Source organism: Glossina fuscipes, unplaced genomic scaffold (assembly GCF_014805625.2).
Source record: "Glossina fuscipes isolate IAEA_lab_2018 unplaced genomic scaffold, Yale_Gfus_2 2, whole genome shotgun sequence".
NCBI classification, from domain to species: domain Eukaryota; kingdom Metazoa; phylum Arthropoda; class Insecta; order Diptera; family Glossinidae; genus Glossina; species Glossina fuscipes.
Genome location: NW_023998416.1, coordinates 3640016 through 3656205, shown reverse-complemented (window position 1 = coordinate 3656205; position 16190 = coordinate 3640016). Strand labels below are relative to the sequence as shown.

The following is a 16190-nucleotide window of genomic DNA, read 5'->3' as shown; positions in this document are numbered from 1 at the left end:
AAGTTTTCAATTTTGAATCGTATGATAGAAAAATTGCTTAATAATTTGTTACTTTGTTTTACATTATTTAATTCAATTTTAATTTTAAATGCAATGCAATGTTTTGCAAGAAAAATTTTGAATTTTGATAGTTTTTTTAATATGTATGTTTTGCTTAAGAAAAATTAGAAAAAATTTATGTAATATTTAATTATATCATTTTATTTACTCTGTAAGTCCTTTTGCACATTTAACTCTTTAATCCCAAAGTCCAGTAAATGAAAGAGAAATATGTTGTTTGGCTAATGATATGGCCAGAGACAACATATTATTTATATTCTTATAATGGGCCTTGACTTAAAAAACTAATACATTTATGTAATTTTTATTATATTTCCATTAATTGCAAAAGCATGAGAAAGAACAAAAAAAACGTTATAATATAAAACTTAATTTATTACTTAAACTTAAGCTTAGTTAAAATGTTAAATATTTACTTTATTGTTTTGTTATTCGTCAAAGTTGGGTAAAGAAAGTCAGATTTTTGTAAAATCTTTTATGTAAACTTTCATATTGTTATTCATACAAAAAAAAAATTAATCAAAAATGTCCGAAAATTTATAGTTTTAAGAGAAATTTTGTTAAATCATATGCATGAATAGTGAAGCAACATACAACAATAGAAAAATTTTAGGCTACACACATACATTCTTTTTAATTTATTCAATAGATATATACACAAAATACCTAAATGTATTGAATGCTTGCTTTTTTTTTTTTTTTTGTTAATGACTCCTTTCATACCTGTCCATTAACTTATTTGCACATTCGATGCCGAAAAAACAAGCAGCATTAGCTGGAAATGCGCGTAACATAACCGCTGTAACACCATAATACAAAGCTGTAACACCTTCTTTCGCCATCAAGTCTTTGAAGACACTGCGTATACCATGCGTATAAGTGCCTTCGGGAGCTACAAGTGAACGAGCAAACGGTTGAGAAAAAATATTCGGCTGGGAAAGATTTTTAAGCATCCAAGATTTCAGTTGAAAGGTGTTTTAGGCAAAGATTTTGTTTTTTTTTTTTTTTAACTTAACGTAACCAAAGTAATAAGAAATCTTTTTTAGATCAATTTTCTTCTTCTAGACGAAATTTTAAGATGTGCGTTCAATACACTGACGAATATCGCCAAATCGATTTCGCTTTTCATTCTCACCAAAAGACAGAATTTCATCATACTGTTTTAACGGAAGAGCGGATGTGGCTAAATCGAGTCCGCAGTTCTCTCTGACATATCCTCTGTCGTGAAATATGTTAATATATTTTTAATTTGCTACGATTGCCTATGAAATGCTGATTTCTGAATGAATAATGTCTATGAATCGAAATATACGCGAAATATGCGAGCGGATGATTCTTCGCTTTAGCTTGCAATTAAATATCACTTCAAATTCGGCCCATTTTTAATCCTCTTTTCAGATATTTCAACTCATGTGTACACCCAGCCCTTTTTTACAAGATTGTAAAATAGCACGGGTCCCCAATAAGAAAAAATACACCTTTTTTCACGAATTTATTGTTGTACAAGTAATCAGAAGTCGGTTAGTTTGTGCCACCAGTTATATTGGTGAATTGGTCTATTAGATGGAAAATCCGAATTTTATGATCACTTTTTTCATTTTCTCATTCTGTACTACAAGTTGAGCACTTCGTAGGAAGCAGTGAACAATTTCGATAAATTCCTACTTGTTAATACTCAAACTAAGATACTTTTAATTCGATGGCGAAATTTTCAATATAGTTTGTATTAACGATAATTGTGAAATTGATTTTTATTCCTAATGTCAGTTTAAAAATGCATCTGTTACGCCTACAGATGAATTGAATGAATTCTTGTAGTATAGGTTTCCTTTTCTTTTGCGCGGTTTTTTTGGGAAAATATTTACAGTCTTTTCATCTTGTACGATTTTTTAAAGTTTTTTACACGATTTTCTTAACACGGTTTTCTGAGGAAATTACCGTGCAAAAAAAGACTTGAGGTTGACTTAAATAGTTTGTTTTGTAAATGCTATGTAAAACTTGAACAAGAGATAAGGCAGACGAAAATAAGGATTACTTACCAGATTGTAAGCGACTTTTGAGAACATCAGGAGGCATGCCAATCACCCAGTAAGACATACCACTGATCCCTCCAGCGAACAGTGCCCCTAATAGGCTAACATCGTTTGGCGCATTTCTTTTCTTCAATTCATTTTGTATGAATTCATAGGTCGTAAAATACATACCATTCGAAGGTACATCTTAGGAGATAACAAATTATAAAATACATTAAATTTTTAAAGGGAAACAAGATAAAATACAGATTAAAATATTAAAACAATTGCATTTTCATAACAATGGTATAAAAATATCTTTTTTTCTTGTTTAAATTTTATTTTAAAAACGTCTTCTTCAATTATATAAATTTTGATGTAACTTTTCAACTTAAGGATAAGAAAATTCTCTACTATTATACAACTAGAAGTTTGGAGCAATTTTATTAAATGCTTTATTAACCAATTCGATTCCAAAGAAACAGGCAGCATTAGCAGGGAAGGCACGTATCATTACGGCACTAATGCCTCGATATAATGCTAAAGGTCCTTCCGTTTTCATTAAATCCTTGAAGGCACTGCGTATGCCATGTTTATAATAACCAGGAGGTGCTAAACAAATAGGACAGAAATATTTATTTATTTGTTTGTTAATGTTTTGATGTCTACTTACAGGTCTGCAGACGACTTTTTAAGACATCAGCAGGCATGCCTACTATCCAATATGCGATACCAGATGAACCGCCAGCTAATAATGTAGCCGCCATGCTAACCTCGTTGCTGCCCGTTAACCGTTTCGCCTGTGCTTGTATGTACTCATATGTTACAAAATAGGCGCCGTTAGCGGGTAGATCTTAAAAATTTTGATTTCATATAATCTTTATTCTTTTAATATTTTAAATGAAAATACCACGCACACACACACACACGCATTAGAATAAATTTTATCAAAGGGAAAAAAACACATACACAAACAAACGCACACATAATTGGAATGTATTTACATCGGCAACGATTAAATAGATCCAACCCATCGCCTTGACTTCTATGGCACATTCTTTATAAGATTGAAATCGTATTCATAGAAATAGGAACGAACGTTGCGTTCGACTAAACAGTAAATAGCGCAGCATAAAACCATCGAAGAACTTATTTCAAACGGAATTAATCCACTAACTGTTGTGAACATCTTAATACTTTGTATTTGATAAGCACTTACATCATATTGGCTATCAAGTCGATCATATTTTATACCTAATGTTCGAGAAAATTTTTTAAGAATAAACACTTTTTATCATGACAACAGCTTAGGCAAATACCAAGGTTGTATTCGACTGAAAGCTATGAATCAATGCTAAAGATCTGTCTCTGATCATTTTTCTCTGGTCACTATTTTTTACAAATTCCCCTATTAAGTGTTTAGAATGGATCTTATATAAACAAATTTTTAATAGTCTATAAGTTTCATTATCCATCCCTTCATTGTGTGTCCATATGGCTAGTCCTGAATTTTTCGTTGAAGTCTATATGATATATCAGACCAATACATGCTTTAAATCATATATTTTCTCTGTTGTAGTCGCAAAATATTAACTTCAATTTGGGACGCGATCTGCGGCCATCAACTGTCTGCCAGCTTTTCTTACGGTAAGCACAGCAAAAGCCGGCTGAATAACTGATCGGGGTCAAGTCATGTCAACTTTTACTGCATGTTCGGAACGGAAGAACATATTCAGTATACTTCACAACTTGATGATGTGTATAAATTTTGACCATCACGACATATACATGTCTACGATTTCGTATTGCAGCTCAAGGTAAACTTCAGCCTAGACACCTCAGCAATAATGTTTTAAACATTATCGCAGAACTTTCAAAACGTGCAAATCGTACAAAACATACACACAAGAGCGAATTGATAAATTTGTTGTATTCCTTTAATGAGAATGAAAACAAAATTCGCCACATATTTTAGATCAAAACGCCAGATATGCAAGTCTCGCCCTAAGACAAGTGGTTTCTCTTTTTCTTTTTTATTTATTTTTACATTTCTTTTTTTTTTTTTTTCTTTTTGATTTTTAAAACATATACTACACACATATATACATATAAATAAATCTAGAGAGCGATAACTCACATCCTTTACGTCGTTAATTCCTTCATATATAACTTGTATGTAAACAAAAAATTTAATCTTTCATTTCTTATATTATTTCTTATTTCATTCGATGATGTTTTTAATATATAAATTACTGTGCGTGTAGAGCTTGAAAAGGCAGCGGCGGCGTTATGAATTTATTTTAAGTTGTTTTATATTTTTATTAAAATTTATTTAGTTTGATATCGGCTTTTAGCGCATACACGACGACATCAGTCTTAGCTTTAACGTTTTAATGGAATTTCATTTTGCTAAACATAGCGAGAAAAAATTTTAAAAGTTACAATAACAAAATAAAAGTTTTCTTAGAAAAAAAAAAAAAGAAAAAAAAAACTTTAATTCAACAAATTTGAAAACACTATGAAGTTGTTTTTAATCATAATTTTCATATTATTTATAGTGAGTAAAAATTTTAAATTCCTTCTAGGTTTTATGATAAAAATTGATAATTCAGATAATTCGATGTTTTCTTTTTTTTATTTGTGGAAATTAAAAAAAAATTCCATCGAAAATGAACGGACTTAAACCGAACACTTATGTTCTAGACCGAATCTTCTAAAATCGCCAGGTGATTAGTAAAAACTACATGTCTCAGCACAAATAGAATCCGTTCCATTACGAACGAGAAGGCTCCTTTCTGCGTCAGAGCCCACTCTAGGGCTGCGCATTGCTCTTTCAATTTAGCTTTTACACTATTGTCTTGCTAGTTTCTTCAAAGGTATACTCGTATACTCGTGAAACACAGAGGATGGATCGTATGAAATCAGATTGTAATGAGACGACATGACAAAATGACAATAATATTTTCTAAAATACATTATTATGGCAAACACTTATCCATAAAGAAAAAATGTTATGAGAAAATTCAACAAGGAGAGATGGACGGATCCTGATGTATATTTTCATGCATGAAAGGTAGCAATGAATTCTTTAGAAATTTGGATTACAATAGCATAAGAATTTTTACTCCGCAATCATACGCGTACGTTTCCACGTTTTAGCCTCGTGTCTCAATTTCAACATTTTTCTTATGAATAGATTTAGATATACGATTTTAAAAATTATATATCTCCGTGATTGATTATACGGATTTAATGTTTCCTGCACACATACTTACTTATTAATAAAAGTGAAAGATCAGTTAAATGTTAGGTTAGGTTCATTATATGAATAATGAAGAGAATAATAGTTCCGGTGTAATACACCGGTGCTTATGTAAATAAAAAATTTAATGAAGTAAAATTGACACATTGCTGTTTTGTCAATTTTTCACATGCCTACTATATCTATCATATTTTCCTTTTTTTTTTCCAACTAGCACAGATTTGACCTTAGCCTATGTTTAAAGGTTTCTTGATTTAAAAGTATATAGCAATTTTCTAATATATTTTATCTCAAACACTGATAGACAGAGTGTACGATAAAATTATTCTTTCCCAGACGTATAGATTAGCGACTAAATAATACACTAATTCGCCTGAGTGGCCGGCTAATAATTCAATGGTCACGGATTCAAATCTCAAATGCGGTAGAGTTTTCAAATAAAGCCGATAATCTTAGATGCTTAAAGTCCTATTAAGACTTTCTTAGTCTTCGAATTTCTTTATAAAAGTCCACTAATCGCAAAAACTAAAATGGAAATCTGTTAGAGATATTGACTTGAAACTTAGTACTTACAGTAACCAGGATCAACTATAAATTAATTGTAAAAGTGTACATGATTTACTAGGAGACGTGCTTATATCAAAATGAATTTAGAAAAATTCAGAATAAAAATGTTAATAATCAGTTGACCAGCGCAACGCAACGTCTTTAATTAACAAAAGTTGGACTTTTTATGCATTCGATTAAAATATGCTGCCTCTTATCAAACGTTCAGTACCTTTTTTACTTGTTTCCTCTAATTATATAATGTACAATGATTTTTCTATTGAAATGGAAAAGAAATTGTTTTAAATTTTTTTTGCTTATCCTGTTTTTCGTCCAAGAATAATCTAAAAGATTTCACCTTTTAAACTGAATGGAGGGCACTATTATTGGAATTTACCCGCTTCTCAACCCAATTGCAGAAAAGAAAAAACAATTTTTTTATTTTTCTTTTATTTTTTTTTCAAATATTCTCTTAATTAAAAATTTTTCAACGATAAACAAGAAACGAACGCTTTTAAAAAGAAGTATCGTTATCGCAAAAATTACATAAATTGAGTTCGTTCTCTTTGCAACAACATCAACATCAACAATGTGCAGTTAGCATACAATGATTACGCGGAAATCTTACAACTTTATAAGGAATACCACGCGACACATACAAACGGACTTTTGACATATAGATGTGTATGCATAAGCATTTTAATACAATATAATATTTTCCTTTTTATTTATTAATAATATTCTTATAATTTCCGTACGCATTCTTCATGCATAACGCAAACAGCAGCAGCAAATTTCTATAGCACATCAGCTAAATAAAAGAAATCACCGACTACAAGAACAGCAGCAACAACAAGAACAACAACAACAACAACAACAACAAGAATTTAAAAACAATCGTTACAAACGTAAGCAGCAACGGCACCAGCAGCACGATTATGATGACATAACACATGATGATCAATACAATCGTATTGATGATGCCTTTAAAGATATGGTAGCGGAAATGGATGAAGAAAATGACCAGATGGAATCGGATCTATCGCAGCCGCTGATGGTAGAGATTGATATAAATAAATGTCCGCAGGGTTGCGTATGTCAATACGCTCACTTTAGGGATTTGCCGATATCACGTTGGATCAACTATATGAATCAGAAAAGAGAATCGGTCAGATCCGCTGACGAAGACAGCTTAAGTGCCGATGACTTATTAGATGAAAACGAATCATCTTATGGAGCAGATTTAAGCGATCATTTGAATCCATTTATTAAACAGTCAACATGTATTATACAGGATCATACAGATTTGGAAAGTTTAGTGAAAGCTTTGCCCCACGATATAAGAGCCTTAATTTTATTATATACTGGCGTGACGCAAAACAAAACGGGTGAGAAAATCGCTTTGCAAAATCGTCATATAGGTCTAAATATTGTCATAATACAACATTTGTCTGGCGTCACGTACGTCGAAAATGCGGAAATTGTTTATTGCTTTCTTTCCATTTTTTTGTTTTTGTTTTTTTTTTTTTCGATTTCAGTCAATGCCAGCACATTAAAACCTTTAAATCGCTTAAACACGTTGGAGGTGCGAGGTTCCGATCAGGGCGGTATACGTTTCATACTCGATATCCCGTTAAGTTTCGTGCAACATGCCAATTTTGAGTTCATTACGCTATTTGGTTCGGACACATATAAGAGGCCACAAAATACTGTTCATCCCAAGGATGTATTTGACTATAAACCCAACATTGAGCTTATGAATGATTTCGATTTCACCAGTAACGGTAATAGAGGTAAAGAGGATCAAACATTTTTGGTAGACTTACAGCAAAAAGCCGAGCGTGATGAATTGGAAATCATTCCATATGAAGTCTACCGTGAAGAGGTTAAGAAGGCGCGTATGCCCATTTTCTACGGTTGGCAGCATTTGGAAGTGCTACGCATTCATTCGTGTGGTTTTCGTGATCTCTCTTGGGAAATGTTCTTAGGTCTAGATAATTTACAACATTTGTCATTGGAGCGCAATGATATCGTTGAGTTGCAACCATTTTCCCTTTCGGGTGCTACACAATTGAAAACCTTATCGCTCGCGCATAATCTTATAAAAAATTTGCATTATCGCGATTTGGCCGGTCTGTTCAAATTGCAAGTATTGGACTTAACTGGCAATCGTTTAAGCAAATTAACGGAATTAAGTTTTCCCCCATTACCGAATTTGAAAAGTATTGATTTCCGTGATAATCCCATACGTTATATATTTCCGGCCACGTTTTGGATAATGAATCGAACACAAGAAATGTTTTTCGGCTCTAAGGAAGCACCTCTAGAATTATGGGGTAATGTACCTTTCAAGGCTTTACATCATTTAAAAGCATTGCACATCTCTAATGTATCGATAGATAGTTTGGACCAAAATATATTTAAGGTATGATTTTTCATATTGATAATTAATTTTTAATAAACTAAATTTAAATGCAATATTTGTTAGGATTTGTTGTCTTTGGAAATATTAAGATTGCATGGCGAAATACGTTCCGTGGAATTCGATGCCTTTTCTGATCTTTCCAATCTTAAAGAATTGGATGTAAGCAATTGCCAATTAAGAGATATTTCTATGGATGCCTTAATGGGTTGCAAATATTTGCATGCTATTAATTTGGGATATAACAATCTTTCCAATATACCACCGGGCCTATTTGACGATCAATTTAGTCTGGAAGAGATTTATCTGAACAATAATCAATTGAAGTCCTTGCCAAACTCTCTATTCCAACAGAGGAAATTGAAACTTTTACGTCTCAATAATAACCCTTGGAAATGTAATTGTGAAATGTCGACATGGAAAGCGAAAATCACCAATCAGGAGAAGGGTACGAATATTGAACGTTGCATAAGTGACTATTTAACAGGAAAAAAGTTATCTTGTCGCAAAGTGGACGGCTATAAATTTAATCATAAATACGCACCAAGATGTGAAAACTTTAAAGGTCGTAGTGTATACTACGTGTTGCGGAAACAAATGCAATGCGGCCCAATTAGGATTATGCGTTTACATCGAAATGGAACTACAACTCAACGAATACCGCATTGGCGCAAACTGCAAGAGCGGCGGCAATTGTATAAAGATCGTTTGAATAGCAAGAATGCAAATAGCAATCAATTGTTGTGGCAACTGGAGAAGAACACGAAAATCAGAAATAATGATTTAAAAAAATCTTTTGAGCAACAAGCAATTATTTATAATTCCGGTCAGTCTAGTAAACCAATAGCAGAAAATACAGTAATAACAACAACAGTAATATCAATTCTTGAAGGAGAAATATCAAACGATATATAATATATATAATCATAACACAATAAGAGTTTTCTTTTCTTAAGTAGTATAGGAGTGTATTTTTAAGGAAAACTATCAGTTTTTTCTCAATGCGTAAATTTGCATATGTTAAGTAATTAAGTAAATCATTTATACATATAAAGTTTATGTTAAATATCATTGTAATGGGCAAATTAATCGCACTTTCACAGTCATACGCAATATATAAGGACAAATGTCAAAAATAATTACTTACCTCTTAATAAAGTAGCAAAACTACCTTTATAAATGGAACGTATACCGCCCTCTTTGTACAACTTGAAGGCACAGTCTAACATCCCGTTATATTTTCTTTCACCGGCCGAGGCTTGTTGGACTTGAAGCAAGCATTTAATGCGCTCACCAGGAGCCATTATTATGGTAGAAAGCAAACCCGAGAAAGATCCAGCCACAAAAATTTGTCTATATGTTAGTTTGGTACTATCTTCGGTCTGCTGAACGCGTTTGCCCAAAGAGTAGCCGGCAAAGCATAAGGCAAAGATAGGTGTTATTCCAACTAAAGGCGCTGACATTCCCTTATATAAACCTCGATAACCTTCATTTTTAATAGTTTTTCGAGCGCAATCGAATGTACCCGTATACATGGGTTGCTCACCGGGTGCTGGCCGCGGCATAGTTTGTAAGCGCACCTACATACATGCAAAAAAAAAAAAAAAAAGTTAATTATCCAAAATTTAGAGCTATAAAATTTCATAACATTCACCTTAATGGTGTCTAAAGGATGACCTGTTACCACAGTACACACTCCACCAAACCCACCCCCTATAAAAGATTTTAAAGGGTTAGCTTTGCGTTCCTGAGCGTCTGACATTTTGCCGATTCCTTTTGCCTGAAGCTAAAAGATCATAAGTTATTTAATCATGAATTTTGTATAAATAGAAATAAACATTAGACCTTTTATTGAATAAATGCCGCAGAGAGATGTTATATTGATAAGGTATTGCACCGACAAATCAAAGGTCTTTAAATTGAGAAATAAACCGACTCTAATGCATCTATGCAATTCGCCAACAATCGTGCAAAAATTATTTAACAGCAAAATATTCGCATTGCGCTCATTCTTCAACTGCAAATAGCACAACTTAGCTAAAAAAGAAATGAAGAAGAAGAAAAAGGCGAATCATGTATCATGTCTTTCATTCATAAATTGAATAAATTGATTTAAACTTACCTAATTGAGATGTTAAGGAGAATCGAAGACGTGGTACAAAGTCCAAAAGGTCTCTAAACGATATTTCGGAATAACAAACAATACGCTTTTCAGAGATATTTTTTTTAATTTTTATTAATTTTTTAAATTTTAAGCAAACATAATTATGTATAATTATGTTGTGTGAGAATTTTTCTACTAGCGAGAAAATAAAAATTAAAAACTAAATTTAATTTTTAACATCTGTTTTTAACAGATGTCACAGTCTAAAAAGCATTGCAAAGCAAGTAAGAAAACCAGCTCCTATTATACAGCTATGAAAAAATAAGGCATTAAAAGCTTACGTAGCCGTAACGATTGTTTATTGTTTTTGGTTAAAACAAAAGAAAAATAAATCTGTTGCACAAAATCTCGCAAACCATTTTCTAATTGCTTTGTAATTTATTGCATTTTCATGCCAAGCCAATTTAATCATTTCCGTAGATTTTCCTGGTTAAGCTAGCTAAAAAAGTTCTGCGTTCACGTAGTGCCCTAAATGACATCTATCTCTTTAAACTTTGATACATACTGAATGAGTATTTGTAAATGGTTCAAAATGATATCGTTCACACGTCAATGTCTAAGTTATCTATATGCGATATTTCAGTTAAATTGAACACGTCAGGTACGTTTTCTGAAGCAACCAATTTCGTACTTAATTTTATTTTTACGTTCGTTTTAAGTAGTAAACAAATAAATCAATAATATGGTAACGCGACTTTCAATTAGGTTTATTATTTGGGATTTATTTACCATTAAACAATAAAAGCCCGAAGAGATAGTACATTTTTCTAACTTCGGTTACTGTGACATTTTGTATAAAATTTTCCAATTCAATTTGTTCTAGAAATTGAAAAAATAAAAGGCATGGAAACGAAAACTTTAAATCTTGGAGATCAATTTCCCAATTTTCAGGCTGAAACCACTCAAGGTAACATTGATTTCTACGAATGGATGGGTGAATCGTAAGTATATATCTTTTGGCATATATATGCAATATTTATTAAATGCGTCTGCAGCTGGGCCGTTTTGCTTTCTCACCCTGCTGATTATACGCCGGTTTGCACCACCGAACTGGCTCGCGTTGCTGCACTGTTACCTGAGTTTGAAAAACGTAACGTTAAACCTATTGCTTTATCTTGTGATACTGTGGATTCGCACAAAGGTTGGATTGAAGATATTAAATGTTACGGCAGTAAGTTACATTTGAGGTTAAGTTATTCGTATTAAAATTGTAAAGGTTCTTCCACCTATCAGAATTATCTAGTTTTGATTACCCAATCATCGCCGACAATGAACGTAAACTAGCTTTAAAGTTGAACATGCTTGATAAGGATGAAATTAACGCTGAAGGTATACCGTTGACTTGTCGGGCTGTATTCATTGTTGATGAAACTAAGAAACTACGCTCGCAGATACTTTATCCCGCCACAACGGGAAGAAATTTTAAGTAAGCATGCAAGTATAAACTGTTACGAGTTTGGAAATACAGTAATTTAGAAATATTATCAGAAACCCCATAGGCATATGCTCGCTTTAAATCAGTTCCAATTAAAAAAGTGTCAAAAATGACAAAACTTATATGTATTACCTATTAGTTTAGCAAAATACGGGAGAGCGTGTTCGCCAATCTATTAAAATTGACTTCGAACGAGAATTGTTTAAATATAAAAATTTATAATGTCGTGTATATAATATATTTATATAATATATTTTCCATTTTTAACAGTGAAATTTTACGCGTTATCGATTCCATGCAATTAACTGGGAGAGAATCCTTGGCAACTCCAGCAGATTGGAATGTACGCTTCTTTTTATTGTAACCAAATTTATTCCTAATGGAGTTTTAAACATTTCCTTCTTTTTAGCAAGGAGATACTTGTATGATTTTACCTACACTTTCCAACGAAGAAGCTTCAAAAAAGTATCCTAAAGGCTTCAAGACATTTAATGTACCTTCGGGAAAGACGTATATCCGCCAAACGCCGCAGCCATAATGCCAGCCAAGTCCTAAAAGTTGGTTTTTTGTTTTGTTTAAACTATACTAGTATTAACTTTCCATTGCATTTTAATTAAATTGTCAAAAATAAAACGCACAATTTAAAGAAAATAAAAATCTTCCAGACATGTGTGTTTTCGATGTTTCGATGTTCGAGAAACTAGCAAACAAATCGAATATTTGTCAGATCAGTTTTTGTTTAAAATATTCGGTAATTCCATCTAAATTAAGCGAAAATATGAAACAGGGTCAGAGAAGTTTCTCATAAGGATTTCAATCCCTTAAAAGTGTTTTATTTAAAACCTAATTCTTACTGCATTGCATACTTACGGTGTATAAAATTCTTTTAAAAAAGAGTTTCGATTTTAATGCCATTCTTGTTTTACAAAAAATTTATTGGAATGATAAACAAAAGATAGAAAAGAATATTTCACATTATGCTTATAGTAGAAAACATACCCAGCCTTTCTAAAATAAAAACAAAATTTATATATAGAAAACAAAACGGAAAAAATATAAAGGAAAATTTAACATATTTTTTGTAAAATTCACAACACAAATTCGATAAGCAATTTTTATATGTACATAGAAAACCAGCTTGGTCTGATCTTGGCACCAAGCTATAGCAAACAATTATTATTATTTATTATTATTTGAAAGCTTACATCCTTAAGAAAATTATTTAAGTAACGTATTTGTCGAAACTAATGCGCCCAATAACTCGATTTTTGTCTTCGAAAATAGTAATGAATAAATATTATTTCAATTCATTTACGATGAGACCTGCTAAGCAGTTGTGCGCCCCTTTTAATAACAAACGGCCATAGTATCAAAAGAATGAACCAAGCAGGAGATATATTTAAAAATGGCCACCAATTAGGATGTTTTGACCTATGAATTATTGATGATGAATTATTTGCTAAAAAGGACTGCGATTTTCCCAATATGTGATGGATTTTTATAACCGATTTTTCCAAATCGATTAGGCGTTGATTAACGGCAGCTATATCGGAGTTCATTTTTGCTACGGTGAGTTGTACCTGCTTAAGAATGTGCGTGTTATGCATTAAGGATTCATGAAAATCACTTTGCTCATTGAAAGGATCTACGTATTCATCATCTGACTGATCGATGCTACCATTCGTCATGCTTTGATTGTCAACAGTAGAAGTGGTAGAGGTGGCACCCGCCATTTGTGATTTGTTAACTGGCATTAGGCGTATACCATTTATCTTAGCATTCTCAGTAGACTGTTCGCTGGTGTTCACAGTTATTTGTTCCGAGTTTTCTTCAGTTAAATGCTGGCTGCCAATGACGGACTGAAAATTATTTTTCTTTTAAAAAATTTATAAATAAACAAATATTATATCATTTACTTCAGATGCAATAGCGTCGGCATTGTTACTACGTCCATGATGGGGGCTATTGGTACGTGAATTGAACGGTGAATTAGGATGAGATTCCGCTAATTCTTTCATGCCAGGTGCTATGATATCCAATTCATCTAAATTAATATTTTCTAATCCCGATAAACTGCCAACGAAATTTTGCACATTTTCCGTAAAAGACATAGTTTCTATGATTTCTTGAAGATCTTGCACATATTTCTGCATAGCCTCCTCCTTACTGAGATGACGATTCTTATCCCAAGCGTCCCATTTAGTTCGACCCACGACATCCCATATTCTCGGTTTACTTTGATTGCAAGGACCTTCAGTTGCTTGTTTGTATAAGCCATAAAATTTTAACATCATCGTAGTAGTGGGTTGATATGGCCCATGTTTTGGTAAGCCTTTAATAACATTAACTGCCGCTTGAAATCGTTCTTGCACAGATGCCATAATAAATATATACTCTGCAATAAAAAACATATTTTGCAACATTGAATTATAATCAATTTTAATAAACAGAGTAAAGAAATATAAAACTAAGGATATATGGAATTAAAGGTATTTACAAATTAGGTTCTTTTGTCAAGAATATAATCTAGAAAATTATTTATTGCGCTATTTAAGTTTCCCTCAAATGAACTTTTTTCTTTTTTGAACTTTGCTCACTTGGTTGTACATGATCTATACCTCTTTATTAATAATGTAGCACCAGCTTTTCACTCTAACTGCAATTCTTAAATTTTCAATTAATTGGTTTATTTGAAGTTCGAATTGTTTTTTTTACTTGAAGTCTTTCTTAAGTTTATGTTATTGAAATATATTGTTTACTTTCTGTAAATATGCTTAGTTTTTCTTTTTAATAACTTTCTTATAAAAATATCTCAGATAACGATATACTATATAATTTATCTGAACACCTGGCAACTTATTTCTGTCTGCAGAGTTGTAATGGCTTCAGACACCGGTTGCAAAACCTTGTAAAGCTTTTTGAGCTTTTTGTGCGTTTGCAGTTGTAAGGCTAGTATCCTGTGTGGCTTCTGTTGCAAAATATTGGTGCTGTATGTCCTTGTCCACATTTGTGCTGTACGTGCATATGTATGTTGTTGCTGTAAATATTGTTGCCTCTTCGTTTATTTATCATAATTTTTAAACAATTGTTAACATTATTAATATTATTATTGTTATCATTATTATTAATATTAATCTGTGAAAGGTGATAAGTCAGTTCAATTTATTTTCGTTTTTTTTTTTTTCTAAGCTAAAAAATCTTAAAAGAATGAGTCTAACACGAAGACGAAATTCAATATTACCGAAATTCAATATTATCGTGACGTTTAGGATTGCTTTGAATATAAATATAAACATTTTCAAGATTTCGCTTTTCTGTTACTATGGCGGTCTACTTTTAGGCTAACTTGTAAAATTAAATAAGTTTAGTTCGCGTATATTCCAAAACACTAAACATCTAATATTTTTACATGAAATCTTTAACTCAATCTATAGATAGGCCTAGGCTGCGTGGGCGATTCATCGCCACGCCTTAGTAAATATAATCGATTTATTCAATTTATAAACAACGATTAGAAGTATAGCGGAAATTTTAATATGGGGTGATCAACGTGACAGTTCGGTTTTCGAGCAAGCAGCGCTTAATAACTCGGAGGATGACTTCTTTAACGTACTGTCAGAAACATGGTTTAGTGTAAAGCGTCAAATGGTTAGGTGAAATGTGCCACGGCCTTGCGGACGTGGATATTGACGGCGAGGATGAAAAATATAATTTCGGTATTAAAATGCTGGAAGGCATAGCACCGAAGCGATATGATAATTATTTTCTGGCTAAAAGTTACTTTGATGTACGTGAATATGATAGAGCTGCTCACTTAGTGCGGAATGGTAGTTCTCTAGTTCCCAGATTCCTCCATTTTTATGCCACTTATATGGCAGTGGAGAAACGACGGTTGGATTCGAACAATCGAATCTAAATGACTCAGGTCACTTTAAAGACCAGGGTGAGATTTTGGTTACTTTGCGGCAGAGCATTCGCGAAATAAATTAGATGGTTACGGCATGTATTTATACGGTGTTGTGATAGAAGAGCAAAAGCGACCAAGTCAAGGAAAAAGAATCGGAAACAATAAGGAAACCATTAAAAAGAATAACAATTTTTTTTATATATATTTTTATAAATATTATAATAAAGCTATTTATATTTAAATATAAATTATATAAATTAATATACAGCAACAGGAAAGGCCACTTTTAATTTTACCAATGACAAATCAAAGAAATCCTGAATTCATGGATTTTTCATTATCATTTCATTCCGGAAGTGTTATTAAACCAATATCCGGTCGT

General features: G+C 32.2%; 6 protein-coding genes across 9 annotated transcripts in view; 3 read left to right on the top strand and 3 right to left on the bottom strand.

The window, feature by feature from the left end:
* The window catches only part of LOC119633961 (meiosis regulator and mRNA stability factor 1), a 6804-nt gene extending 6748 nt beyond the window's left edge, over window positions 1-56 (top strand). The window contains exon 12 of one of the 2 annotated variants that reach the window (XM_038027814.1): window positions 12-56. In XM_038027814.1, coding sequence (XP_037883742.1) covers window positions 12-41 — 30 coding nt within the window. In that variant the 3' untranslated portion in view covers window positions 42-56. Of the gene's footprint in view, window positions 1-3 lie in introns of both variants that reach the window. The other variant, XM_038027815.1, reaches the window with a different exon arrangement.
* Window positions 57-764: 708 nt separating this feature from the next.
* LOC119632827 (congested-like trachea protein) lies at window positions 765-2268 on the bottom strand. The gene is made up of 2 exons (XM_038025949.1): window positions 2100-2268; window positions 765-952 (listed from the first exon to the last, which is right to left on the bottom strand). Exons 1-2 carry the CDS (start codon window positions 2260-2262, stop codon window positions 765-767), a joined length of 351 nt encoding a protein of 116 aa, XP_037881877.1. The 5' UTR covers window positions 2263-2268.
* Window positions 2269-2395: 127 nt separating this feature from the next.
* Window positions 2396-10663, bottom strand: LOC119634231 (congested-like trachea protein). Of its 2 annotated transcripts, none has more exons than XM_038028272.1 (6): window positions 10425-10663; window positions 10148-10339; window positions 9957-10088; window positions 9450-9882; window positions 2746-2925; window positions 2396-2684 (listed from the first exon to the last, which is right to left on the bottom strand). In XM_038028272.1, the coding sequence occupies exons 3-6, from the start codon at window positions 10062-10064 to the stop codon at window positions 2497-2499; spliced, it is 909 nt and encodes a 302-aa protein (XP_037884200.1). In that variant the 5' UTR covers window positions 10065-10088; window positions 10148-10339; window positions 10425-10663; the 3' UTR covers window positions 2396-2496. The 2 variants fall into 2 exon arrangements, with proteins under 2 accessions (XP_037884200.1, XP_037884199.1); XM_038028271.1 differs by having other exon boundaries at window positions 10166-10339.
* Window positions 4679-9434, top strand: LOC119634227. Its single transcript, XM_038028265.1, has 3 exons — window positions 4679-7268; window positions 7419-8305; window positions 8369-9434. The coding sequence occupies exons 1-3, from the start codon at window positions 6875-6877 to the stop codon at window positions 9215-9217; spliced, it is 2130 nt and encodes a 709-aa protein (XP_037884193.1). The 5' UTR covers window positions 4679-6874; the 3' UTR covers window positions 9218-9434.
* A 528-nt stretch (window positions 10664-11191) lies between the features above and the next one.
* On the top strand, window positions 11192-12552 carry LOC119634233 (peroxiredoxin-6). The gene is made up of 5 exons (XM_038028274.1): window positions 11192-11407; window positions 11462-11637; window positions 11700-11892; window positions 12172-12244; window positions 12311-12552. Exons 1-5 carry the CDS (start codon window positions 11310-11312, stop codon window positions 12437-12439), a joined length of 669 nt encoding a protein of 222 aa, XP_037884202.1. The 5' UTR covers window positions 11192-11309; the 3' UTR covers window positions 12440-12552.
* A 445-nt stretch (window positions 12553-12997) lies between these two features.
* Window positions 12998-14631, bottom strand: LOC119634230 (acyl-CoA-binding domain-containing protein 5). 2 transcript variants are annotated; one of them, XM_038028270.1, is made up of 3 exons: window positions 14399-14469; window positions 13818-14296; window positions 12998-13760 (listed from the first exon to the last, which is right to left on the bottom strand). In XM_038028270.1, the coding sequence occupies exons 2-3, from the start codon at window positions 14280-14282 to the stop codon at window positions 13209-13211; spliced, it is 1017 nt and encodes a 338-aa protein (XP_037884198.1). In that variant the 5' UTR covers window positions 14283-14296; window positions 14399-14469; the 3' UTR covers window positions 12998-13208. The 2 variants fall into 2 exon arrangements, with proteins under 2 accessions (XP_037884198.1, XP_037884196.1); XM_038028268.1 differs by lacking the exon at window positions 14399-14469 and adding an exon at window positions 14520-14631 and having other exon boundaries at window positions 12999-13760.
* Window positions 14632-16190: the final 1559 nt, after the last annotated feature.

Excerpts from the sequence above, each read along its gene's own strand:
- LOC119634230 (XM_038028268.1), bottom strand. The coding sequence starts at position 14,282 with ATGGCATCTGTGCAAGAACGATTTCAAGCGGCAGTTAATGTTATTAAA. Across the intron at positions 13,761-13,817 it reads CCGACGCTATTGCATCTGAA|TCCGTCATTGGCAGCCAGCA; the intron begins GTAAATGATATA and ends AATAATTTTCAG.
- LOC119634227 (XM_038028265.1), top strand. The coding sequence starts at position 6,875 with ATGGTAGCGGAAATGGATGAAGAAAATGACCAGATGGAATCGGATCTA. Across the intron at positions 7,269-7,418 it reads CGTGACGCAAAACAAAACGG|TCAATGCCAGCACATTAAAA; the intron begins GTGAGAAAATCG and ends TTTCGATTTCAG. Across the intron at positions 8,306-8,368 it reads TGGACCAAAATATATTTAAG|GATTTGTTGTCTTTGGAAAT; the intron begins GTATGATTTTTC and ends AATATTTGTTAG.
- LOC119634233 (XM_038028274.1), top strand. The coding sequence starts at position 11,310 with ATGGAAACGAAAACTTTAAATCTTGGAGATCAATTTCCCAATTTTCAG. Across the intron at positions 11,893-12,171 it reads ACAACGGGAAGAAATTTTAA|TGAAATTTTACGCGTTATCG; the intron begins GTAAGCATGCAA and ends CATTTTTAACAG. Across the intron at positions 12,245-12,310 it reads CAACTCCAGCAGATTGGAAT|CAAGGAGATACTTGTATGAT; the intron begins GTACGCTTCTTT and ends CCTTCTTTTTAG.
- LOC119634231 (XM_038028272.1), bottom strand. The coding sequence starts at position 10,064 with ATGTCAGACGCTCAGGAACGCAAAGCTAACCCTTTAAAATCTTTTATA. Across the intron at positions 2,926-9,449 it reads TTTTGCTACTTTATTAAGAG|ATCTACCCGCTAACGGCGCC; the intron begins GTAAGTAATTAT and ends AAAATTTTTAAG. Across the intron at positions 2,685-2,745 it reads AAAAAGTCGTCTGCAGACCT|CACCTCCTGGTTATTATAAA; the intron begins GTAAGTAGACAT and ends CTATTTGTTTAG.
- LOC119632827 (XM_038025949.1), bottom strand. The coding sequence starts at position 2,262 with ATGTATTTTACGACCTATGAATTCATACAAAATGAATTGAAGAAAAGA. Across the intron at positions 953-2,099 it reads CAAAAGTCGCTTACAATCTG|CTCCCGAAGGCACTTATACG; the intron begins GTAAGTAATCCT and ends GTTCACTTGTAG.